General features: G+C 38.5%; 2 protein-coding genes across 2 annotated transcripts in view; one reads left to right on the plus strand and one right to left on the minus strand.

Moving 5' to 3' along the window:
* Positions 1-36: 36 nt before the first annotated feature.
* Positions 37-16,127, plus strand: PMPCB (peptidase, mitochondrial processing subunit beta). The gene is made up of 13 exons (XM_040260771.1): positions 37-172; positions 1,228-1,368; positions 2,370-2,456; positions 3,049-3,178; positions 5,159-5,357; positions 5,735-5,814; positions 8,238-8,350; positions 9,168-9,311; positions 13,459-13,619; positions 14,916-15,001; positions 15,084-15,172; positions 15,309-15,384; positions 15,476-16,127. The coding sequence occupies exons 1-13, from the start codon at positions 71-73 to the stop codon at positions 15,538-15,540; spliced, it is 1,473 nt and encodes a 490-aa protein (XP_040116705.1). The 5' UTR covers positions 37-70; the 3' UTR covers positions 15,541-16,127.
* DNAJC2 (DnaJ heat shock protein family (Hsp40) member C2) overlaps positions 15,729-25,475 on the minus strand; it is a 31,973-nt gene continuing 22,226 nt past the window's right edge. The window contains exons 11-17 of the mRNA XM_040260769.1: positions 21,675-21,763; positions 21,531-21,600; positions 19,936-20,120; positions 19,209-19,309; positions 18,981-19,088; positions 16,124-16,278; positions 15,729-15,882 (exon numbers count right to left, since the gene is read on the minus strand). Of these exons, the coding sequence (XP_040116703.1) occupies positions 15,808-15,882; positions 16,124-16,278; positions 18,981-19,088; positions 19,209-19,309; positions 19,936-20,120; positions 21,531-21,600; positions 21,675-21,763 (783 nt within the window). The 3' untranslated portion in view covers positions 15,729-15,807. The remainder of the gene's footprint in view (positions 15,883-16,123; positions 16,279-18,980; positions 19,089-19,208; positions 19,310-19,935; positions 20,121-21,530; positions 21,601-21,674; positions 21,764-25,475) is intronic.

Below are 25,475 nucleotides of genomic sequence, written 5' to 3' on the forward strand. Positions count from 1 at the left end.
CGCCCTCTCGCCTGGGACCTCAGGTCATGACCCCGGAAGCACATCCCTCCTACAGTCCAGAACGGAGACCATGGCGGCGGCGGCGGTGGCTCGAGCGGTGCTGTTTTCTGCGGCGCGGCGGCGGCTCTGTGGTTTCACCGAGAGGCTCCTGATCCCAGGCGCTGCTGGGCCGGTGAGCTTCCGTCTATTTGTCTGGGTGCCACCTGGAATCAGGCTAGACCGGGCCTCACCCGCAGGACCCCGTGAGGCGACCCTGAGTGAACGCGCGCCCGGCCGGGCCGCGGGCGTCTGCCCCACACAGCTCCAACTGCGGATCGGGCCTTAGCCGGGACCCGTGGGGCATCCGGCTGCCGGGGACGCTTATTCCCGTCGGCGCTGGGCTGGCTTTGGTCACCCGCAGCGCGTGACCTGCCAGGGACGTGTGGGATGACCGTGGTTTACTAACCCCCTCCCCCAGTTACTCAGAAGTCATTATAAAGAGTGCGTGTTGATTACTAAAATCGCAGTGGTTACAGCTGGGGTTGGGAGGAGCTTGTTAAAATCCGAGGACCCACCCCCATCTGCTCCAAGTTCTCTTTTTGCCTAAAACTGGCTCTCGTCCAGCTCTGCTTCCTGTGAACCCTGGGGCAGCTAAAGGAGAAGTTTGTCTGTATATGTATTTTTCTCGTAAGAGACCAGCTTTCTCTAGAGTTCGTGGGACTTTTAACGTATGTATAAAGAAGAAAACATATGGGGACCTGCGAATAGTCCATAGTCAATAAATCAGTCAGCCAGAGTGTATCTTGAGTAACTACCCTTCTTTCTACCCTCTCCTTTTCTGTCCTTTTCAAAACTTTGCTTTTCTTGAACATTAGAAGCTAAGCATTTCTATGCTGTGCATGTATTTTTATATTTTTCTCTCCTTTTCTTGACTTTTTTTCTCCCTTTCTTGTTCCCTTTATGAATACTAAACATTTCTAGAGGTACTGAAATAAAAGTAGTTTCTTTTAGGATAGTGACAAAAACTGTTCATTTTTCTTCAGGAAAGGGCATGTTTGTAGACATGTTGCTGGCTTTAGGAAAGTGGTTGGTTGAGGAATGGTGGTAGGCAAAGGCATGGATCTAGTGAAGTAAAAGTTAAGGAGGAAAGAGTCCTTTAGAGTCTCTTTGAGATAAATTTGGTTTTCTAATCAATAATTTGTATTAAGAATAGTGATATGTTTTGCTGCTTCCTTTCTCCCCAACCAGTCATTATATTTTGGAGGAAACAGATTGAGAAGTACACAGGCTGCTACACAAGTTGTTCTGAATGTTCCTGAAACGCGAGTAACCTGTTTGGAGAATGGACTCAGGGTGGCCTCTGAAGACTCTGGGCTGGCAACATGCACAGTAAGTGATTTAGTTTGACCCCTCATTAGGAGAGAGCAGACTGTACGTGTAAAGCTTTTCAGTAGGTTGGCAGGTAGTTGAAAGCAGCAGCGGTTATTTTGCCTCGACAAGTGATTGTCACTTGTGAAGCGTTTCTTGTAATAGTTCCATGCTGGGTGCATGTGTGCTTAGTGTAAGTGACTGCATCTTGTAGCAGGTTGTATTGTGCAGTGTTGATAATAATGAGAGCAGTATATTTGCTGGACTACCGTGTGCTAAATGTTTTTACATACCTTGTCTTATTTGATCTTTAAAATACTTCTTGGTAGCAGGGATCATTGCATCCATTTCATAGTTGAAAAACAAGATTCGAGAAGTTAAATGGTTTTGTCCAAGGTCACAACAACTAATACATGACAGAACCACGATCTTAACCTAGATTTTCTGAGTCTCTTCTGATGTTCTTTATCTTATACTTGATAATTGACTGTAGTAACACACTGGGCTAACAATCTGTGTCCTCAGTAAAGCTGGCAAGTAAGTATTTGTGGCACCCAGTAGACTGAAGACTAAAATTTTTAAATCTCATAATTCATAGGATTATATTGTCAATCCAGTCAAGAAAACTTTAATGTTAAGACTGGAACGCATTTGTCAGAAAAAGGAAGAACACTGCCCCCACCCCTACCTTGCTGCTGCTAAGTTGCTTCAGTCATGTCCGACTCTGTGTGACCCCATAGACGGCAACCCACCAGGCTCCACCGTCCCTGGGATTCTCCAGGCAAGAACACTGGAGTGGGTTGCCATTTCCTTCTCCAATGCATGAAAGTGAAATCACTGAGTCGTGTCCAACTCTCAGCAACCCCATGGACTGCAGCCTACCAGGCTCCTCTATCCATGGGATTTTCCAGGCAAGAGTACTGGAGTGGGGTGCCATTGCCTTCTCCGCACCCCTACCTTATCCCCTCAAAAAAGAAAAAAGAAGATGATGTCTTATCTAATTCTTACCTGACTGTATTAAGGTTGGGCTCTGGATTGATGCTGGAAGTCGATATGAAAATGAGAAGAATAATGGAACAGCTCACTTTCTGGAGCATATGGCTTTCAAGGCAAGTTATAAAGATTATTTTTAAAACGCATTTTAAGAGACAGTAAACACAAAGTCTTATTGCAAGGTAAAGAGAACTACTTCAAAAGTGAAAGTGAAGTCGATCAATCGTGTCCGACTCTCTGCGACCCCGTGGACTGTAGCCCACCAGGCTCCTCTGTCCATGGGATTCTCCAGGCAAGAATACTGGAGTGGGTTGCCATTTCCTTCTCCAGGGGATCTTCCCGACCCAGGGATTGAACCCAGGTCTCCCGCATTTCGGGTAGATGCTTTAACTTCTGAGCCACCAGGGAAGCCTATGCATGTCTTATTTTTATTATTTTTTAGAATCTTTCTTTTTTCAGGATAGTTACCTGAAATAATTACTGATAATTGCTCTGTAGAAGTGAAACAAGATTTTCTCTTGGGATGTAACTGTCACTATTTCTGAAGCCTGATGTAGTTTAGAAACCAGATTTGGTCCTTACATCAAACTGTACATAGGCTTCTGTCCTCATATTCATTGTGTGAACTGTGTAGAACAAATGAGGGATAAAGGGAGAGATTATATATATATATATATTTCTTTTCTCCCTCTCTCTCTTTTATTTCAGGGCACCAAAAAGAGATCCCAATTAGATCTGGAACTTGAAATTGAAAATATGGGTGCTCATCTCAATGCCTATACCTCCAGAGAGCAGACTGTATATTATGCCAAAGCATTCTCTAAAGATTTGCCAAGAGGTATTATTAACTATACTGCAGATATGTAATTTTCACAGGCATTCAGAAATAATTTAGTACTGTTTGCATTATGTTTCTTGAGAAAGAGTAAACCCCAGAAATGTGAAAATAAGTGACTGAAACTCTGGGTGAGGGGGCACCTATTTTTTCTACCAATATGACAAATGATATTAAATATTTATAGACTGTAAGACTTGTACAAACCAGGTCCTAACACTTGATTCAAATATTAATTCCTCCAGAGTCATAACTGGGTAGTAAATGATTAATTGTTTTATTATATATTCACTTTTACTGTCTACTTTTTATTTTTGTTTTTTCTCTGTTCTGTTATCTAAATTTTTCATTTCTGTTACAAGCCAGAACATATTTTATATCTTCTGACTGCTGGGCTTTGTTTTTGAACAGAACGGGCTTGCTTCTTTATTGCATTTGCACATTCTGGTTCCTCCTCCTGGAGTGTACTTCTTTCTTAACTTCCTTTCCATTAATTTCAATTTCAAATTTGAATATCCAAAATTCAATTTATTTAAACTACCCCCCCCCCCCCCCAAAATAAACCTAAAACAGCTCACTCATTTTTCCCTCCTCCATCTCTGGTGATGACCAATCTGAATAAAACTGTATCATTAGAATTCTTAAACAATAGTTTGCCCCACCTTACTTCCAGGTTGTCTGGGTTTGTAGCTGCTTCTGGAATAAACAAGTGATGGCATTATACATGTATGTGTGTGTGTATATATATATATATGTAAATTCTTTGATACTTGTATATATCCTATTTCTGACTGCATTTGACTTAGAATATCTTTAAGGTCCAATTTAATTTCAGGTATGTTGTTGAGGATCTATGCTTTTAAATTTCAGTATTAAATATACATTAGAAAGAAGATTCTGATTAAAACATAAATATTGGGAAATATGAATCCCCACTTTTAGGCACCAGTCTAGACTACTACTTCCAAATAGAGGAGGCTCTTCATACAGGAGCTCTCATTTTCCCATCTGTCTTTGGGCTCTTCCTTACCCATCTGGGGCTTTACTTGTCTGGACAGATGGGATTTTATTGTTTTTAAATTTTATTGGAGCATTTTTTATTTTATTCACAACATGGTGTTAGATGGACAGATAGCTTTAATTTGGTTTTACAAATTATTTTTTCCTCTTGGTCATAATCTCAGTCCCAGCTTATTCCTGCAGTCTGTTTTGTCATTTTGGGCAATATAGAGGTAATTGATTACAGGAAGTCCTTGGTACTAGAACATTATTGTTTCTGAAACAAGTCCACTTTAAGTGAATTTAAAGAACAGAAGTTTACAGTAGAGTAACAAAATGAAAGTTGATAAATTTGTTTTCTATTTACTAAAATTTAGATTGTGATTACAACTGTATACTAATTCTTTACGGATAGTTGAGGTTTCTCTTTTTTGGACAAGCATGTACTTTCTCTGATAAAATTGCTTAATAGCATGATATATCCTTTAGTTTACTTGTGACTTTTTACAAATTAGCGTCGTTTTTGTATAAATATTTGAAGGTTTCATCAATTTTCCCCAAGGGTCACTTAATTATCCTTTGATAGTCACATGTATATCTTTTGGGGTAATTATCCTTTTCTTCAACTGTTAACTGTTCCAGCTCTGTTGAATCATCATTTATCAAAGACTTTGATAAACAGAATCTAACCAACACTGACCATTAATTGTAATTAAGTGGGGAAAGATGTTTGAGATGACATTAATTCTAGCAAATTTAGGAATTTTCTCCAAGCTCATTTGTACCACAGGGGATTATATTTTTTGTTTTAATTTATTCCTTTTAGGTATATCAAATGTACAGAAACATTTATTTATTCCAGTTTAATCATTTATTCACTATTGAGTGCTGGTCACTATCGTGGTTTCTGATGCTAATTTAATAGATATTAATAGTGAAAATTAAGACTGTTAGTGTTTCTTCTTGTGTTTTATTTTCAATTAGCTGTAGAAATTCTTGCTGATATAATACAGAACAGCACATTGGGAGAAGCAGAGATTGAACGTGAACGTGGAGTAATCCTTAGAGAGATGCAGGAAGTTGAAACCAATTTACAAGAAGTTGTTTTTGATTATCTTCATGCCACAGCTTATCAAAATACTGCACTTGGACGGACAATTTTGGGACCAACAGAAAATATCAAGTAGGTATAATTCTCAGATTTTTTCTTTTTTTTGAGAAAAAATTTGAATTGTGAAAATTAACATTCACAAACATTCAAAAAGTATGTTTCAGAAAGTAATTTTTTACCCCCAATAATCTGAATGAAATGGTATCATTACAGTACTTGAACTATCCTTTAGCCCTACTTGACTTCCAGGTATCTGGGTTTATACCTATTTCTGGAGTAAACAAGTGATAATATTACATTTTAATTCTTTGATATTTGTTGCATATATCTTATTTCTGACTGCATTTAACTTAGAATGATCCAATTTCATTGGATATTAAAGGTATATTATGTGAGGATCTATGCTTTTAAATTTCCCTTTAGTACTGCTTTTCTTACTCCATTTTCAGATCTATAAGTCGTAAGGATTTAGTGGATTATATAACCACACATTATAAGGGGCCAAGAATAGTACTTGCTGCTGCTGGAGGTAAGTTTAAATTTCTACAACTGTTTTAAACAGAGTAATATGCTTATCAGTTTGATCCTGTTGGGAGATATCTTTAGTTTTCATTTACAGAGCAAATTGTTTAGTATGCTGGGTAAGGGCAATGTGGAACACTGAAACTGGACTTCCCCTGTCTTCCCTTATTAGAGTTTTTTAATAGGAAAACTTAGTGACCCTCTAGTACATAAGTGTACATACACAGTGGAATTTACTTGCAAGGAAAGGGCAAATGGGTGAGCTGGAAGATAATGACAGTGGAAGATAGTGTTCAACAGTTTGGGAATCTCTCTGAGATTTTAAATGATTTCTTGAGAACCAGCTTCATCCTTGGTCAGGCATGGCCTGAGGATGAGTATCTTGTTTATTCACTCTTTGATTTGTTTGTTCATTCAGTAGATCTGCTAATTACTGAGAAGGGGAAGGATATAAGGGATTTTGAGACTATTTAATGGGAATTTGAACATGAAAGTGGCGTGAGGACAAGGCCTCCTTGGAGGAACGTGTTTGAAGCCAGTGAAAGTAAGTTCAGGTTAGATTTTACTAGATTTCCTGGTAGTCTGAATTTAGGCAAATAGTACATTTTATTGGTTTCCAGTTTTATTTTCTCTTTTTAAGACAAAACGAAGATTTACATGGAATGTTCTTTTGTGTAAATTTTCCTTTAGAAATGACAATAATGTAAAATTCTAGTTGGCCCGGATAGACTTCGAGCTTATTACTTGGGAATAATGAAGATGAAAATGAAGTTAACTGTCAGAAACTTGCTGCCTTTGTGTAGCTCTATGTGCTCTGAAGTTCTCTTGAGTTAGTGACATTGTTTCTAAGATGGCTGGTGCTGACTGGAGTTCCACAAGGAAACTGCCTTGGAAAGGGCACACTGTTGGTTGGATGGGGCCCCAATAACTAAGTTGTCTAGGAGATTCTGCCATTGTTGGTGGCATATGGATGCAGTGGGTTTTGTCACACAGTTCATTGGTTCATTTTGACATTGTAATCTTACAATTAATTAATGGCCTCTCCTAGATTAATTAGCATATTGTCTTATTGGTACATAAGCAATGATGTTTCTTATAAGCAGTGGCATTACAAATTCAGTGAAATAGGCCAGACCCAGCTTCATTAAAAAAAAAAAAGAAATTGGCCCCCCTGCCTTTTGGATAGAGGTAAGTAGAGGTGGTACTGGGTCAGGAGCTTAAAGTCTGGAACATCCAACCAGGAGGGCTATAGATAAAGGTAGTAAAACAGTGGAGGTGGTTGCCAGGTGCTGAGAATTGTGTCCATGCTCACAGGTCTACACTCTCTGCTTGTCATCTTTGTACCACCAAGGTCTTATTGTTTTGTCACCGTCTGGACTGATAACCAAGGTGGCTCTTCTATGTAGTGATTGTGAAAAGAACGTGTATATAATCATTCACTGTCTTGTTTTATACCAGAGATTGTTTGGAAAATATGGGTGTAAGTTGTGCTTTTATGTTCCAATGGAATGTTTCATTAAAAAAAAAATCTTGTAGCGATGTTTTTTAAGGCACTTACCCATGCCTGAATTAGTCTTGTAAGTTTAAGAATCTTTCACTGAATCTCTTTAGGCTCAAGTTTGGAAAATAGGGCTATAGAATTCAAGTACTTCTTAAATTTTGGATAGCAAATAGTGAGTATTGGTTGGCTATGAATTTATTCAGGAATCTATATGAGGTTATTTAAGTCCTGAATTTTGATAGCAGAGTACAGAGACTAAAACATGTCTATGTCCAGCTTTCTTTAAATGATACAGAGCTCATATTCTTTTCTAATCTAAAAATTTTATTGAAAAGTGACCCATTTTTGCTAGTTGGAACTAGGACTTTTGGGGGCTCTAGTGGCTTAGTTGGTAAAGAATTCACTTGTAATGCAGGAGACTGCCTACAGTGCAGGAGACCTGGGTTGGATTCCTGAGTCGGGAAGATTCCCTGGAGAAGGAAATGGCAACCCACTCCATTATTCTTATGTGGGAAATCCTATGGGCAGAGCCTGGTGGGCTACTGTCCATGGGGTCGCAAGAGCTGGACATGACTTAGCAACTTCACCACCACCACCACCATTCTAGGACTTTTAATTACTTAATATAACATGATTTTGTATGGAAAGTAATACCTCCAAGCTGTCTTATCCTTATCTTTGAATCAGTGGATGAAAACTGATTGTTCTTCAGAATGAGAAATCTGTGCATCTGCAAGTCTTATCACCAGGGATAAAACGTGCTTTGTGAGCTTACTCTTGAAAAGGCTTTTACTGACTGCAGGTAGTCCTTGTGTAACCTGTATCATTTATACCATCTTAAGCTCATTGTAAACAGAAGTACTGGCAGTTAATTATGTGCTTTACATTTTATTGCTGCTGGATATATGAAATATTTTCCTTCAATATAGGAGTTTCCCATGATGAGCTGCTTGAGTTAGCAAAATTTCATTTTGGTGAATCTTTATCCACACACAAAGGAGAAATACCAGCTCTGCCTCCGTGCAAATTCACAGGAAGTGAGGTAGGCCAAGCCTCCTAAGCTTTTAACCGTTTCGGTTTCTTGTGTTGTATTTATGACTGTTCGTACAAAATGTGCCTGTTCCTAACAGTAAAATGGAGGAAACCAAAGGAGTCCAAATGCACATGGACTCAGTTGCTTGTATTTCTTCCTGTTGCATATATTTAACCACCTATTTTTCTTTTTTAAGGAAAGTATTATTTGGTCTTTTTTTGCTTTTTGACATTATGCCTATTTTCCTATTGGCAGGGCATAAAAGTAATCTTTTTATTTTAAAAACATCCCACATTTTGACACTATTAGATTTATTCCTGACTGAGTCTACCCACAGTACATTTCTGTGCGTAGCTGTTAAACCCAGAACTTCTAGAGCAATCTGCTATCAGCTATTTTTTTAAGCCTCATTAGAAGCTTTGTTTGCCACATTAGGGATGATGCTCATATATCAGTATCTGGAAAGAAGCCTGATGTTGGCAGTTACACGAGACTAGCATTGGCAGTACAAAAATAAGCCTGTAAAATAAGCCTAAATTTAGACAGAAAAATTCAGACTGATGATTATTTCTGCCAGTTAAATAATGCAAAGCTTTTTTGACCACATAATTATTTGGTGGCTGTGTCTGTAGTATTTGAACTGGAGATCTTTTGGTGAAATCCTTCTGAACTATGGAGTATAATGAGGCCTGATTGTTCAAAAAACAAGAGTGTCATGGTGAGCATTTTAAGTTTGCAATGAATAGAACTGGTGAATTGCTTTCTTGTCAAGCATGTTACAGAGTGGTAATCTTAACTAGAGCTTTGCATCCTTTATCCCAACTAGATTCGAGTGAGGGATGACAAGATGCCTTTGGCACATCTTGCGGTAGCTGTTGAAGCTGTTGGTTGGGCACATCCAGATACAATCTGTCTCATGGTTGCAAACACACTGATTGGCAACTGGGATCGCTCTTTCGGAGGAGGAATGGTATGTGATTTTAAAAGTAAATTTCCATAATAAATGACAAGATAAAACTGTGCTATGAATTTTGACTTACGTATAAACTGATCCTGGATTGCTCCCAGGCAAGAAAAAACACAATATTTTTTCTTTTGCTGTATTGTTAAATTTTGATTAAGGAAAGAGGATTCATTCATAGTACTATATCAACATGAATATCCTAATTTTATAACCGTTCAGTTCAGTTAAGTCGCTCAGTTGTGTCTGACTCTTTGCGACCCCGTGAATTGCAGCACGCCAGGCCTCCCTGTCCACCACCAACTCCGGGAGTTCACTCAAACTCACGTCCATTGAGTTCGTGATGCCATCCAGCCATCTCATTCTCTCTTCCCCTTTTCCTCCTGCCCCCAATCCCTCCCACCATGTCTTTTCCAATGAGACAACTCTTCGCGTGAGGTGGCCAAAGTACTGGAGTTTCAGTTTTAGCATCATTCCTTCCAAAGAACACCCAGGACTGATCTCTAGAATGGACTGGTTGGATCTCCTTGCAGTCCAAGGGACTCTCAAGAGTCTTTTCCAACACCACAGTTCAAAAGCATCAATTCTTCAGTGCTCAGCTTTCTTGACAGTCCAACTCTCACATCCATACATGACTACTGGAAAAACCATAGCCTTGACTAGATGGACCTTTGTTGGCAAAGTAATGTCTCTGCTTTTGAATATACTATCTAGGTTGGTTATAACTTTGCTTCCAAGGAGTAAGCGTCTTTTAATTTCATGGCTGCAGTCACCATCTGCAGTGATTTTGGAGCCCAAAAAATAAAGTCTGACACTGTTTCCACTGTTTGCCCATCTATTTCCCATGAAGTGATGGGACCAGATGCCATGATCTTCGTTTTCTGAATGTTGAGCTTTAAGCCAGCTTTTTCACTCTTTCACTTTCATCAAGAGGCTTTTTAGTTCCTCTTCACTTTCTGCCATAAGGGTGGTGTCATCTGCATATCTGAGGTTATTGATATTCTTCCTGGCAATCTTGATTCCAGCTTGTGCTTCTTCCAGCCCAGCATTTCTCATGATGTACTCTGCATAGAAGTTAAATAAGCAGGGTGATAATATACAGCCTTGACGTACTCCTTTTCTTATTTGGAACCAGCCTGTTGTTCCATGTCCAGTTCTAACTGTTGCTTCCTGACCTGCATATAGGTTTCTCAAGAGGCAGGTCAGGTGGTCTGGTATTCCCATCTCTTTCAGAATTTTCCACAGTTTATTGTGATCCACACAGTCAAAGGCTTTGGCATAGTCAATAAAGCAGAAATCGATGTTTTTCTGGAATTCTCTTGCTTTTTCCATGATCCAGTGGATGTTGGCAATTTGATCTCCGGTTCCTCTGCCTTTTCTAAAACCAGCTTGAACATCTGGAAGTTCACGGTTCACGTATTACTGAAGCCTGGCTTGGAGAATTTTGAGCATTACTTTACTAGCATGTGTGATGAGTGCAATTGTGTGGTAGTTTGAGCATTCTTTGGCATTGCCTTTGGGATTGGAATGAAAACTGACCTTTTCCAGTCCTGTGGCCACTGCTGAGTTTTCCAAATTTATAATTGTAGTGAGGTTAAATTCATTGTTTTTCAGAAGGGCATATTAACAAGTATTTGGGGATAAAAAGGATATTTGCACTATATTCTCAAACAGTTGAAAAATATATTAAAGAGAATGATAAAGGAAAAAAAATAACAGTTATGGAATTTGGATAAAGGTAATTCTTCGTACTATTTTTGTTCCTATTCTGTTATGTCTGAAATTACTTCAAAATTATTATTGTTGTTCATTTGCTAAGTTTTGTCTGACTCTTTGCAACCCCATGGACTGCAGCACACCAGGTTCCTCTGTCCTCCCGTATCTCCTGGAGTTTGTTTAGACTCATGTCCACTGAGTTGGTGATTTCATCCAATTATCTCATCCTCTGCTGCCCGCTTCTCCTCTTGCCCTCCATCTTTCCCACCATCAGGATCTTTTCCAGTGAGCTGAGCCTTCACATCAAAGTATGGTGGCCAAAGTATTGGAGCTTCACTTCAGCATCAGTCCTTCCAATGAATATTCAGGATTGATTTCCTTTACCATTGACTAGTTTGATCTCCTGGCAGTCTAAGGGACTCTCAGGAGTCTTCTCCAGCACCACAATTTGAAAGCATCAATTCTTCTGTGCTCAGAACTCTCGTATCAGTATTTGACTACTGGAAGAACCATAGCTTTGACTACATGGATGTTTCTCAGCAAAGTGATTTCTCTGCTTTTTAATACACTGTCTAGGTTTGTCATAGTTTTTCGTCCAAGGAGCAAGCATCTTAATTTCATGGCTGCAGTCACCATCCACAGATTTTGCAGCCCAAGAAAATAAATCTGTCACTGCTTCCACTTTTTCCCTTTCTGTTTGCCATGAAGTGATGGAACTGCATGTCATGATCTTAGTTCTTTGAATGTTGAGTCTTAAGCCAGCTTTCTCACTCTACTCTTTCACCCTGAACAAGAGGGTCTTTAGTTCATCTTCATTTTCTGCCATTAGAGTGGTATCCTCTGCATATCTGAGGTTATTGATATTTCTCCTGGCACTCTTGATTCCAGCTTGTGATTCATCCAGCCTAGCATTTTGCATGATGTACTCTGCATAGGAGTTAAATAAGCAGGGTGACAGTAATACAGCCCTGTCATACTGCTTTCCTAATTTGGGACCAGTCTGTTGTTCCAAGTCTGGTTCTAACTGTTGCTTCTTGACCTGCATACAGGTTTCTCAAGAGACAGGTAAGGTAGTCTGGTATTCCTATCTCTTTAAGAATTTTGCATAGTCTGTTGTGATCCACACAGTAAAAGGCTTTAGTGTAATCAGTGAAGCAGATGTTTTTCTGGCATTTCCTTGATTTCTCTATGATCCAGTGAATGTTGGCCATATGATCGCTGGTTCCTCTACCTTTAGTCTGAACAGTTTGTACACCTGGAAGTTCTTGATTAACATACTTCTGACACCTAGCTTGATGGATTTGGATTTTGAGCATAAGCTTACTTGCATATGAAGTGAGTGCAATCGTATGACAGTTTGAACATCCTTTGGCATTTCCTTTGGAATGAAAACTTACCTTTTCCAGTCCTGTGGCCACTGCTGAGTTTTCCAAATTTCCTGACATACTGAGTGCAGCACCTCAACAGCATCACTTTAGGATTTTAAATAGCTAAGAAAGTGTATATATCTGTACTCAAAGAATTTGACAAAATATATTTCATACAGATATCTTAGGTTCACATGCTATATTTCAGATCTTTAAGCAAACTGCCAAAAGCTCTACAAAGTATGTTGGTAATAGCAGTGCATTATTTTACTTTTTAAATTAACCTTTTTTAACTTTTTTTGTTGGCAAAGCAAATTGGCATAATTTATTGTTTTTTGGTTGAAATGGTGATAAATGATTATTCCACAAAGCTGGAACACATATATAATTAATAACCATATCCCACGTCAGTCAGTGCTAGAAGTGGAATGCTGGGTTGGATTAGCCAAGGGATCCTGAGAATGTGCCCAAACTACAGTATTGAGATCATCCCATTTTTAATTTTAGGGATAGCTCTGTCCTGACAGGATTTGTCACTTCTCTTTTTTGGTTTTAATTTTTATAATGTAGTTGTGTTAGTTTTGGGTATATAGCTAAGTGATATATGAATCCATTCACAGAGTATTACTTACAGTTCCCTGTGGCATGCATAGGTCCTTGTTGATTATTTTATATATAGTGGTGTGTATATGTTAATCCCAAACTCAAAGTCTGTGAGTCTGTTTCTCTTTTGTAAATAGGTTCACTTGTATCTACATATAAGTGATATATTTGCTTTTCTCTTAGTATGATAATCTCTTAGTATGATAATGTATTATTTTAGAAGTGGGTGTGCAGCTTCTAAGGATTAACTCTTTTAACATTATGACTTTCTCTGGGGATGATGCACTGGGCTGGTGAGATAACTATAATTCTTGGTTTCATTGAGTTTTAGCTTTTTATTGAGATATTGCTGAATAAAACTGAGAAACGTAGCCTTTTGGGGCAGTCACTATTTCTACAGCTCGTTTTTCTTTCTGGAAGTCCGCACATGTATACCTACAGTTCTCTTGGACAATTTCTTTTCCTTACAGAATTTATCTAGCAAGCTGGCCCAGCTTACCTGTCATGGCAACCTCTGCCATAGCTTCCAGTCTTTCAACACTTCCTACACAGATACAGGATTGTGGGGAATCTATATGGTTTGTGAACCAGCCACTGTTGCAGATATGCTACATGTTGTTCAAAAAGAATGGTGAGAAAATAATTTTAATCTTGCTTAAGAATTACCAATTTAGACTACTTTCTTCTTTTACGCTGTTGACGGTGATTAATTTTTTATGGTGATAGCATTTTATTAAGAGAACAAGACTAAGTACTGTTCAATAGTAGCAACTGTTGCAATGTTTTAAAGATCACATTTCTTCTGGGTTTCATGTGAAGCTGATTTATATTATAGAAAGTTCTTAATCATTAAGTAGCAGATTACTTCAGAAAGATCTTAAAAAGTTAAAAATGTTTCTTAATCATTAAGTAGCAGATTACTTCAGAAAGATCTTAAAAAGTTAAAAATGTTTAAACGCCAACTAGAATTTTAGAAACTGTTTCTAAACCTATCTGGCTTGGAAAGGCTGTGTTATAAAAATGAGTCTGAAGTTGTAAAAGTCTTCAGAAGTTATAAAAGTCATTCATTGTTATAAAAATGAATCTGCTAAAAGAAATGTAGTGTTTTAGTCAAAACTAGTACCTTGAGACAGGCAGAAGGTCCCACGGCTTCTTGGAAAACTGTTAATTTAGCTCTGGTCCCTTTCCTACACCATTCTTAAATGGTTTACACTCTACCTAGATGTGAAGTGAAGTGAAGTAGCTCAGTCGTGTCCGACTCTTTGAGATCCCATGACCTGTAGACTTCCAGGCTCCTCTGTCCATAAGATTTTCCAGGCAAGAGTACTGGAGTGGATTGCCATTTCCTTCTCAAGGGGATCTTCCTGACCCAGGGATTGAACCCAGGTCTCCCACATTGCAGGCACACGCTTTACTGTCTGAGGCAGACTTAAAGAGATGTAATCATTAATTATTAGGTTTGAGTTAGATTCAGCTAGATTATTTTGAGAAACCAGTGACCCATTGATCTATCTATCCCCTAGCAAGTCAGATCCTAACACATGGGGATTCACAAATTTTCAAAATGACTGTAGAAGTTCTCAAAATGCAAGTCAGATCCTAACACATGGGGATTCACAAATTTTCAAAATGACTGTAGAAGTTCTCAAAATGCAGTCAGCCTGTTTTAATATTGTAGTGAATCTCTGCTAACCATATCACTTTTGAGAAATTAACCCTACCAGGAAAATAATCAGTAATATTTTAACTTTTGTGTAACTGTTGGGATCGATAGTAATTTCAATTTTTACTAAATTGAATTCATAATCACTTGTACATTGTGGTGTAACAGAGAATATAGCATCCTTTCTTTCTTTAGGTCATTAACTCATAAAACACATAATATTTTCAAATTACTTGACCTTTGATTTTTCCAAATGGTTTTCAGGATGCGACTGTGTACAAGTGTCACTGAAAGTGAAGTTGCACGAGCCAAAAATCTTCTGAAAACAAACATGCTGCTGCAACTTGATGGTAAAAGAATAAAGACTTAGGTCTTATTTTCACATGGTTGATCTAGATTCCAGTCCTTAGTTTTCCTTTTTCTTTAAAACAGGTTCCACTCCCATCTGTGAAGATATAGGTAGGCAAATGTTATGCTATAATCGAAGAATTCCCATCCCTGAGCTTGAAGCAAGAATTGATGTAAGTAGTCCTTAGATACTGTTGGATCTTCTATAAAACAATCTCATAAAATTTGCTTTAGCTCTAAAACATTCCAGGTATACAATGTCTTTACTACTACAAAAAACTCAGAATGCATGTATCTTCAATTTTTCAGGCTGTAAATGCTGAGATAATTAGAGAAGTGTGTACCAAATATATTTATGATAAGAGTCCAGCCGTTGCTGCTGTTGGTAAGCCTGACTCCTATGTCTCCCATGCAGAAAGTTGGCTAAGGACTTTCCTTCTATTTAGTTATAACTGTCTTTTCTTTTAAATCCTTAGGTCCTATTGAGCAACTACCAGATTTTAACCAGATTTGCAGTAATATGCGCTGGCTTCATGATTAAAAATGCTCCTAATAAACATCTGGAACATTATAAAACTGAGACCCTCAAGTTGTAAAGAAAAAAAAAAAAAACACATATACTGGTAAATATGAATAAAATACCATATGTCAGATTTTGAAAGGATAAGACCACTACAGTGAATGGTAGATCTCTGAATTCTGAGAAATTATGCTGGGACACACTTTAAGTATAATTTTAAGAATGAAAATTTGTATAGTATTTTCAGTTTTATTATAAAAATGCACACACAACAAAGATTGTCATAAGTCATTTCTTGCCTCTACTTGCATTCAGCACTTGCTCTTGAGCAGCTTTCTTTGCTTTTACCATTTCAACCAGTTCCTAGGAAGAAGACAAACATTTTACTTAAACAAAAAGTTGTCAGGATTTGCAGACATTTCTAGTGTTTCAAATATGTAAAAGATTCAAAGTGGATAAATCTGTACTGAAAAGGTTGACTTTTTAAACTAACTGTCAGAGGTAGGAAATATCTAATACTGATCCCACAACTATGGTGGTATTGAAATAAGTACAAAATCATAATTTAAATGATAATGGAATCTATAAACTAAAGATCTACAACCTTGTATCGTTTCATGCAGTCCTTCTTTGTCCTGCCAGGCACTGCTTCTGCTATTTTTTCCCATCTTTCAGGTGTATTTACTGGGTATGTTTTCAAAGCTTGTTCCAAAAGCTTCTGTTCTTCTGTTGTCCAAGGGGTGAAATCTGTGCATGGACCTGTTTAAGAAACAAATTTTATTTGAAATAGTTATCCTAATTTATAGAAAACTGTTTTGGAACACCTTCTCAGATGAGTCATTTGGTAAGTGCCCATCTGAATCTGGTGTGTAATCTTGAAGCTATTTTGAGATTAGACACACATATACCAGTATTGAGTTGACCACAAAGCTTTTCCATCTTATGGAAAAACCCAGTGGCCAACCCAATATTAACTGGGGGAAAAAAACTTTAGATAGCTCACATCCCAGAAAATTATCTGAGACAAAAGGAAAGAAATGCTTTGTATTTCTGGTCTCAAAATATACTTACCAGACATTTTCTAAAAAATCATATTTTAAAATATACAGTTGGACTGTTGGGTTCAAAAACACAGTCATAAGAAATTTTAGATTTCTGATAAATCTAATTCCTTATAGCATAGAAAAAAGAGCTGCCTAATTACAAAACTTTTAGCTGGATGAGAGCCTATAAACTACTCTCATTTTACACTGGAAAAAGCAGTTTTAACAAAATTGAGGCAGGCACCCAATGCTGTAGAGGCAATGTGAGATTAGATTCCATGTTCCAGTGTACTGTCAGCACGTCCACTAAAGCCTATGCTGTACCTAAACCAAATCTGTATGTCTGACAGAACATAGATGTATCACAAATACATTCCTTCCTAAGGATGTAAGAAGTGCATATCCCACTTTTGTAGGAAAATTAAAATGGTTAAAAAGCTGACGTGGTTTAGTAGTAAGTCTAAGTTAATGGACTGATAGCTTAAGTTATTTCAGACCATGCAACGAGAACATAGCGGCGCCTATCCTGCCAGTAATGAGACTACTACCTCAAATGGTATCTGGGGGTGAAGTCTGGAAATCTAAGTTATTTCCCAATTAAAAGATACTCATAGGCACAGTGAACAAGTTAAAAAACAACACACCTCAAAACAAGGCAGAGAACTTCCATTTAAAGACAGATTAAAGACTTCTGGCTTTTTTGAAGTCAGCTTTTAAGTTCCAGAAAGCCCGTAAGTGGAATTTTGTTTTATTAGTTTGAAGACCTGTTTAACATCATAGATTTAACTCACTTTCTATCTCTTGGAAAAAGATGGAATTGGCATGTAATTATTATCTGCTATTATTATCCAAGTATTGGGTTGGCCAAAAAGTTCATTTGGGTTTTTTGTAACATTTTCTGGAAAAACCTGAATGAACTTTTTGACCAACCCAGTACTTCACAATACCAAAATGAATGAAATGTAAAATTTCTATGAGAAATATTCCAAAAAATGCAGCCAGCTTGCTGTTTACTGGTACAGTTGGAGAGAGGGGGGCCTATCCATTAAATCCATAGAAGAGATAAAGGAGTTGGGCCCAAGTACCACGTCACCACCAATCACTCCTGCCCTCACAGGGTCACCCACTTACCAGAAAACAACCATCAGTGCCTGCCTCAAGCATGCAAATTAGAACCATAAGAAAGGGCTGAGAATAACAGAAATATCTGAACTTGTCTGCATTTTGCAGAGGGCATAGGGACCAAGAGCATTATCTCCTTTAGACGTGCTCTCCAAGTGTCCTGAAATGTCCACTTTGTTACTTATCTTTCTTGTGCTCAATTGCTCAGTGGTTTCTGGCTTTTTGTGGCCCCATGGACTGTAGTCTGTCAGGCTCATCTGTCCATGGAATTTTCCAGGCAAGAATACTGGAGTAGTTGCCACTTCTACTCCAAGTAACATTCTTAAAAGAACCAAAATGACACTCAGCCTAGACAAACGTCACCCTTGATTTTGCAAATGCAACGGGCAAACACAATGATTTTTTGCTCTTTATAGAACATTCTAAATCTCTATTAAAATATTTTCAAGTTGAAATACTGGATAATAAATCAGACTAAGAATATAGGAAAAGTGGCACTGCTAAGATAGGGACAGGAGATCACGAAGAGTCAAAGCTGTTAGGTAATCCCAAAACAGATTTGGCACTGTGATCTGGAAAGTGTATCGAAGATTAGCTTAGGGAGAAAGGACTGGTAGCTCACAAATGCATGAAGTGAAAGAGAACTTTTCAAACTTTTGTCAACAACTCAGAGTAAGGAAAAACGTATCACATCCCAAACACATATACACATGAACAGAAGTGTCACAAATACTACTTGTATAACAGATGTAATGCCCTCTGATATTTTCTATTCATGACCCATTAAACTGATTTCATGACCCACTTCTGAGTCATAATTTGCATTTGAAACACACTGGTCCACAGTAATCAGATTATCTAGAACACTCAAGACAATGTCAGCATAACAAATTGTGTCTGTGTAACTTTTCTGAACAATGATTTGTAGGCATGCTGCCCCTCCTGTCTTCTCTTAAAAACTAGGACATTTCCTTATATATAGTGTATCAAAATCAGGAAATTAACCTTGATAAAAAAGTTAGTTACAGACCTTAAATTTGAATCGTCCTAATATCCTTTAATACTGATTTGTAAAATTCATTAAACAAAACAAACACACCCCTCCCCTCGTGGCATATGAAATGGAAGAACTGCAGTTCTCAGTGGTGTTGAAGTCAGTCAGTCCTAAAGATTACACTTTCTAGTCCGCTAAATGCTTTATTTTCCAGTCATTCTGCATGTAGGCCCTAGATCTTGTATATTCTCAGATAGACACAAGATTAGCATTTTCTACTCAGAAGAATGAAATTTCATTACCTTCAAATCGTTCTGAAGGTGTTGCATTGTCTGCCTGAGGCACCACGCCATGTTCTTTCTTAAATTTATCAAAAGCCTTTTTATTTATGTCATCCTTTTGATGAGGGTCTGAGAAGGGAAAAAATTTTTTTTAATATAATACAGTTCATCTCAGTCTTTCATTAAATTGCATAGATTACTTTAAAAATACGTATCTAAGGTAGCAAAGAAACTGATTTGGCAACTCACCAAGTTTTTGAAGGCTCTTTGCTTTGCTGATAACATCTTTGGCGGTTCTCTTAACTCCAGAAGAAGAATGTATGTTCATGTAATTAGCAATAACTTCCCATCTAGAAAAATGGATATAATAATGAGAAGAAAAACAAAACAAAATTCAGAATGATCCTACATTTTTACTGCAGAAGGGTTAGCTATAACATCTAAAGAATTAGCTCTAAATTGGTGCTCTAATTATTACTATTGCCTGGACTTAAGTGTTTAAATCAGCTGTGTATAATCTTACAGATCATGTAAAAAAATCAACAGAAATAAGAGCACACATTTGTGTACACTGCCATTTGGATACATGCTTTTAAGCTCCAGGTTGAGGTGGGAAGTAATAAAGGAGAATTAAGACTAAAGAGAAACCATGGAACACAAAACCTAGTGCCTAGTATAAGCCACAATGGAATAAGCCAACGTGACAGTCAGTTTATGTTTCCTGATCCTTAATTTCCTGAGAAACTGGTGAAGCGTCCTGCTGTATGTATGGATCTTTGTATGTGTGCTGGTGTAAGCTGTTAAGACTAGCAGGTTCAAAATGCACTCTGCTTTTTACATTTTCCACCATGGCACAGAATTTAGCATCTAGACCCAAGCATATCTTTGGAAACTTGCTGTTATATGCTGCTATTTCAGATGCTTGTCTACATAATCCTGAGGCCCCAGTGAAGAGAAGCGTCATTAGAACCAATACCTTGAATTTGTTCCAGCAGGGAAGAGATTCACAGCTTTAATGAGTAATTGCAGATCATCTTCTGACCAATGTTTACTTCCGTTTCCACCTCCGCCAGCTGACTTCTCTGCATTCTTAGATGCTTGTCGCATACGAGCCTCAGCTTCCTCTTTCTCTTTTCTAATTTGCTCATTTATTTCTTCTATCTACACAAATATCATAGGTAAGTCAGGGACTTAAAGCATCTTACTACTCTGAACTCTCTTTCTTGCTGGGCCCCTGTGGTTCTCGACCCTCAGCATCATCCAGACAAGGACCCTATACTGCCCCAGCCAGGCTGCATATATCTGCTTCAAGGAACCAAGATCCAGCCTCAGCCTAAACTACACTGTATTCCTGTCACATGATATCTATTTGCTGTGGACACTACCTGTCAAATCTACAGTCAAGGGTTACCCACAAGGCAATTTCAAAGCTCATATCTATCCTTTCTTTTGCAGATATTATCATTTATTCTTTATAAAAAGGTAGCAGCACAGCAAAATGCCCTTTGTTTAATCTTTAAGTTCTGCCTTTTACACTGTCACTTCCAGTGTACCTTCAAACATGCACAAGTGAAACAACAAAAACAAACACATGCCTTTACTTGATGTTGCTTCTGCTATCTTGGAGTCATCTTTGACTCATTTTCCCACTTCAGTCCCTTAGAACAAGTCACCAAGTCCCAAAGATTTCAGTGATTCCCATCATCATAGTCCAAGTCCTCCAAGTGAGATTCTTACACTAGTCACTTACACTCATCCAATGCCTCTTGTCTGCAAATGCCAGATTAATAGCAGTGTTAACTGTGTGCTATTCAAAAGATCTGTGCTTACGGAAACTAGTCATCTTGGTATTCAAATCCTGCTTAATTTGGCGCTACTCTTCTTAACCAACTTAATCTCCCACTCCCCACCCAAAACTTTCTACTCCTACCTGTATTTTGTGTTCATGCTGTTCCCCTGACCTTCATTTAACAATGCCGCCCTTCAAAACTGGCTCAAACCCTTCACTGAGCTTCCTTGACCGCTCCAACCTAGTGCTGGCACTTCCTCTCTAAGCTACAGACAGTATTTTCTGGGGGTCCTGCATCTTTTGATCCTTAGGCCTTTTCTCTTTAGTGTTACTGTTCCTGAACTTTGTGGCAGCAATAGATATCATAAGATTCTCTCCACATCACCTAGGCACAGGGTTATATATAGCAGGTACTAACACTTGTTGCATTGAATTGAATTTCTGGGCCTGTTTCCTCATCTGTAAAATAAAAGGTGTAGACTAGACAGAATAAAAATCTCTTTTGGTTCTAAATGTTATTATCCTACAAAAATTTGCTCAAGGAATTAACACAGTTTTTAACTGATTCTGAAAAATCTATGATTAATGTGCTAGATGACCACAAATCAAACAAATATATATAATAATAAGCATAAATACTTAAATCCAGTTTACATCAACCCAGAGAAATGAGAGACTTTCTGCCCCTACAGTAACTTCCATGTTAGGTGGGGGAATACTGAGGTGAGAGCAGTACTGAGGCAGAATTAAGCACTAAATACAGGTAGAAGTGAAACGATTACCTGTTTTTCCAGAGCAGCCTTTCCTACTTCTTTAGTAGATGATGTGAGTGTTTCATTCAAGCACTGTAAACTTAAAAGAAAAAAGGGGATGAAACTTTATCCTAAGCCCAGCAGAAGACTTCAACAGCAGCTCTATAGTTATACCTTGCTAATTCAAGCCGATCACAAAGTTTTTCCACTTCTTCCATCATTTTAACACGTTCTGCCTCACTGTCAGAAAAGTGATTCCAGGTCTAGAAGTATAAACACAAACATTTTCATATTCTATCTTCTGGCACTCAAGACATCCATAAACACAATTACAAAGCTTGAAGTTTTTGAGAAGTTCTTAGTTGAACATGTTGCCTTCTGACCACCACCAACCACATTCCCAGGGCAGCTCCCAAGGCTCTCCCTGGCCAGCCAGCAATAAAGAGGCATCAGGAAATGGATGGAGCAAAACAGAAACAACGTGATGGTGCAGAAGACCTCCGGATGTTATAAAACAACGATTCCCCACAGAACCACTGAAGAATCAAGACACTCTTCACAACAAAATCCCTTTGTTAGGCTGCCTGTTCTATCTAATGTCTGCACCAAACAACTATAAAAAAACAATGTGTTAAGGAATAGGAAGTTCAGCAACACCTGCTGACTAGAGATGATACTTAAGATGGAATGTCATGATGTGCCTGGATAAACAAGTGGAACGTACTTCTCATGCTGCTTTAAGCTGCTGCTGATACATTTCCCATTATTTGCTCCCTTACTCCATGCAACCTGGTGCTAAGGTTCCAATGCTTCTTTACTGGGACACTTCCCTAGGCTTCTGCTTCCTCTCAGTTCAGTCACTTAGTCATGTATGACTCTTTGCGACCCCATGGACTGCAGCACGCCAGGCTTCCTTGTCGATCACCAACTCCTAGAGCTTATTCAATTCATGTCCATCAAATTGGTGATGCCATCCAACCATCTCATCCTCTGTTGTCCCCTTCTCCTCCTGCCTTCAATCTTTCCCAGCATCAGGGCCTTTCCCAATGAGTCAGTTCTTTGTATCAGGTAGCCGAAGTATTGGAGCTTCAGCATCAGCGTAGGTCCTTCCAATGAACATTCAGGACTGACTTCCTTTTGGATTGACTGGTTGGATCTCCTCACAGTCCAAGAACTCTCGAGAGTCTTCTCCAACACCACAGTTCAAAAGCATCAGTTCTTTGGCGCTCAGCTTTATTTATAGTCCAACTCTCACAACCAAACATGACTACTGGAAAAACCATAGCTTTGACTAGATGGGCCTTTGTTGGCAAAGTAATGTTTCTGCGTTTTAATATGCTGTCTAGGTAGGTCACAGCTTTTTTTCCAAGGAGCAAGCATCTTTTAATTTCATGGCTGCAATCACCATCTGCAGTGATTTTGGAGCCCAAGAAAATAAAGTCTGTCACTGTTTCTGTTGTTTCCCCATCTATTTGCTATGAAGTAATGAGACCAGATGCCATGATCTTAAGTTTTTTGAACGCTGAGTTTTAAGCCAACTTTTTCACTTTCCTCTTTCGCTTTACTCAAGAGGCTCTTCAGTTCCTCTTTGTTTTCTGCCATAAGAGTGGTGTCATCTGCATATGTGAGTTATTGGTATTTCTCCTGGCAGTCTTGATTCCAGCTTGTGCTTCACCCAGCCTGGCATTTTGCATGATGTATTCTGCATATAACTTAAATAAGCAGGGTGACAATATATAGCCTTGATGTACTCCTTTCCCAATTTGGAACCAGTCTGTTCCATGTCTGGTTCTAACTGTTGCTTCTTGACCTGCATACAGATTTCTCAGGAGGCAGGTAAGATGGTTTGGTATTCCCATCTCTTTAAGAATGTTCCAGTTTGCTGTGATTCACACTGTCAAAGGCTTTGGCGTAGTCAGTAAACAGAAGTAGATGTCTTTCTGGAACTCTCTTTTTCTATGATCCAGCAGATGTTGGCAATTTGATCTCTGGTTCCTCTGCCTTTTCTAAATCCAGCTTGAACATCTGGAAGTTCTTGGTTCATGTTCTGTTGAAGCGTCACTTGGAGAATTTTGAGCATTACTTTGCTCACGTGAGTGCAATTGTGTGGTGGTTTGAACATTCTTTGGCACTGCCTTTCTTTAGGATTGGAATGAAAACTGGCCTTTTCCAGTCCCGTGGCCACTGCTGAGTTTCCCAAATTTGCTGGCATATTGAGTGCAGCACTTTTGCAGCATCATCTTTTAGGATTTAAAATAGCTCAGCTGGAATTCCATCATCTCCACTAGCTTTGTTCGTAGTGATGCTTCCAAGGCCACTTGACTTCACATTCCAGGATGTCTGGCTCTAGGTGAGTGATCACACCATAGTGATTATCTGGGTCATGAAGATCTTTTTTGTATAGTTCTTCTGTGTATTTTTGCCAACTTTTCTTAGTATCTTCTGCTTCCATTAGGTCCATACCAGTTCTGTCCTTTATTATAGAGTCCATCTTTACATGTAAGTGTTCCCTTGGTATCTAATTTTCTTGAAAAGATCTCTAGTCTTTCCCATTCTATTGTTTTCCTCTCTTTCTTTGCACTGATCACTAAGGAAGGCTTTCTTATCTCTCCTTGCTATTTAGAACTCTGCATTTAGATGGGTATATCTTTCCTTTCCCCCTTTGACTTTCGATTCTCTTCTCAGCTATTTGTAAGGCCTCCTCAGACAACCATTTTGCCTTTTCTTTTTCTTGGGGATGGTCCTGATCACTGCTTTCTGTACAATGTCACGAACCTCTGACCATAGTTCTTCAGGCACTCTATCAGATCTAATCCCTTGAATCTATTTGTCACATCCACTGTATAATCATAAGGGATTTGATTTAGATCATACCTGAATGGTCTAGTGGTTTTCCCTGTGTGTGTATAGCTGCTCAGTCGTGTCTGACTCTTCAAGATCCCATGGACTATAGCTCACAGGTTCCTCTGTTCGTGGGATTCTCCGGGCAAGAATACTGGAGTGGGTTGCCATTTCCTTCTCCATTTAAGTGTGAATTGTGCAATAAGGAATTCACGATCTGATCCACGGTCAGCTCCAAGTCTTTTTTTTCACTGACCATATAGAGCTTCTCCATCTTCGGCTGCAAGGAATATAATCAATCTGATTTTGGTATTGACCATCTGGTTATGTACATGTGTAGAGATGTCTCTTGTGTTATTGGAAGATGGTGTTTGCCATGACTAGTGCATTCTCTTTGCAAAATTGTTAGCCTTTGTCCTGCTTCATTTTGTACTCCAAGGCCAAACTTGCCTGGTACTCCAGGTATCTCTTGACTTCCTACTTTTGTATTCCAGTTCCATATGATGCAAAGGACATCTTTTTTGGATGTTAGTTCTAGAAGCTCTTTTAAGTCATCATAGAACCATTAAACTTTAGATTCTTTGGCATTAGCGGTTGGGGCTTAGACTTGGATTACTGTGATACTGAATAACCGGTTTGCCTTGGAAACAGAGATCACTGTCATTTTTGAGACTGATCCCAAGTACTGCATTTTGGTCTCTTTTGTTGATTATGAGGGTTAGCCTATTTCTTCTAAGGGATTCTTGCCCACAGCAGTAGATATAATAGTCATCTGAATTAAATTCACCCATTCCCATCCATTTTATTTAGTTCCGATTCCTAAAATGTTGACGTTCACTCTTGCCATCTCTTGTTTGACCACTTTAAATCTACCTTAATTCATGAACCTAACATTCCAGGTTCCTATGCAATATTGTTCTTTACCGCATCGGACTTTACTTCCAACACCAGTCACATCCACAACTGGGTAGTGTTTTTTCACTTTGGCTCTGTCTCTTCAGTCTTTCTGGAGTTATTTCTCTGCTCTTCTCCAGTAGCATATTGGGCACCTACTGACCTGGGGAGTTCATCTTTCAGGGTCATATCTTTTTGCCTTTTCACACTGTTCATGGGCTTCTCAAGGCAAGAATACTG

The sequence above is a fragment of the Oryx dammah genome, unplaced genomic scaffold (genome assembly GCF_014754425.2).
Source record: "Oryx dammah isolate SB20612 unplaced genomic scaffold, SCBI_Odam_1.1 HiC_scaffold_18, whole genome shotgun sequence".
NCBI classification, from domain to species: domain Eukaryota; kingdom Metazoa; phylum Chordata; class Mammalia; order Artiodactyla; family Bovidae; genus Oryx; species Oryx dammah.

Excerpts from the sequence above, each read along its gene's own strand:
- PMPCB (XM_040260771.1), top strand. The coding sequence starts at position 71 with ATGGCGGCGGCGGCGGTGGCTCGAGCGGTGCTGTTTTCTGCGGCGCGG. Across the intron at positions 173-1,227 it reads TCCCAGGCGCTGCTGGGCCG|TCATTATATTTTGGAGGAAA; the intron begins GTGAGCTTCCGT and ends CTCCCCAACCAG. Across the intron at positions 1,369-2,369 it reads CTGGGCTGGCAACATGCACA|GTTGGGCTCTGGATTGATGC; the intron begins GTAAGTGATTTA and ends GACTGTATTAAG.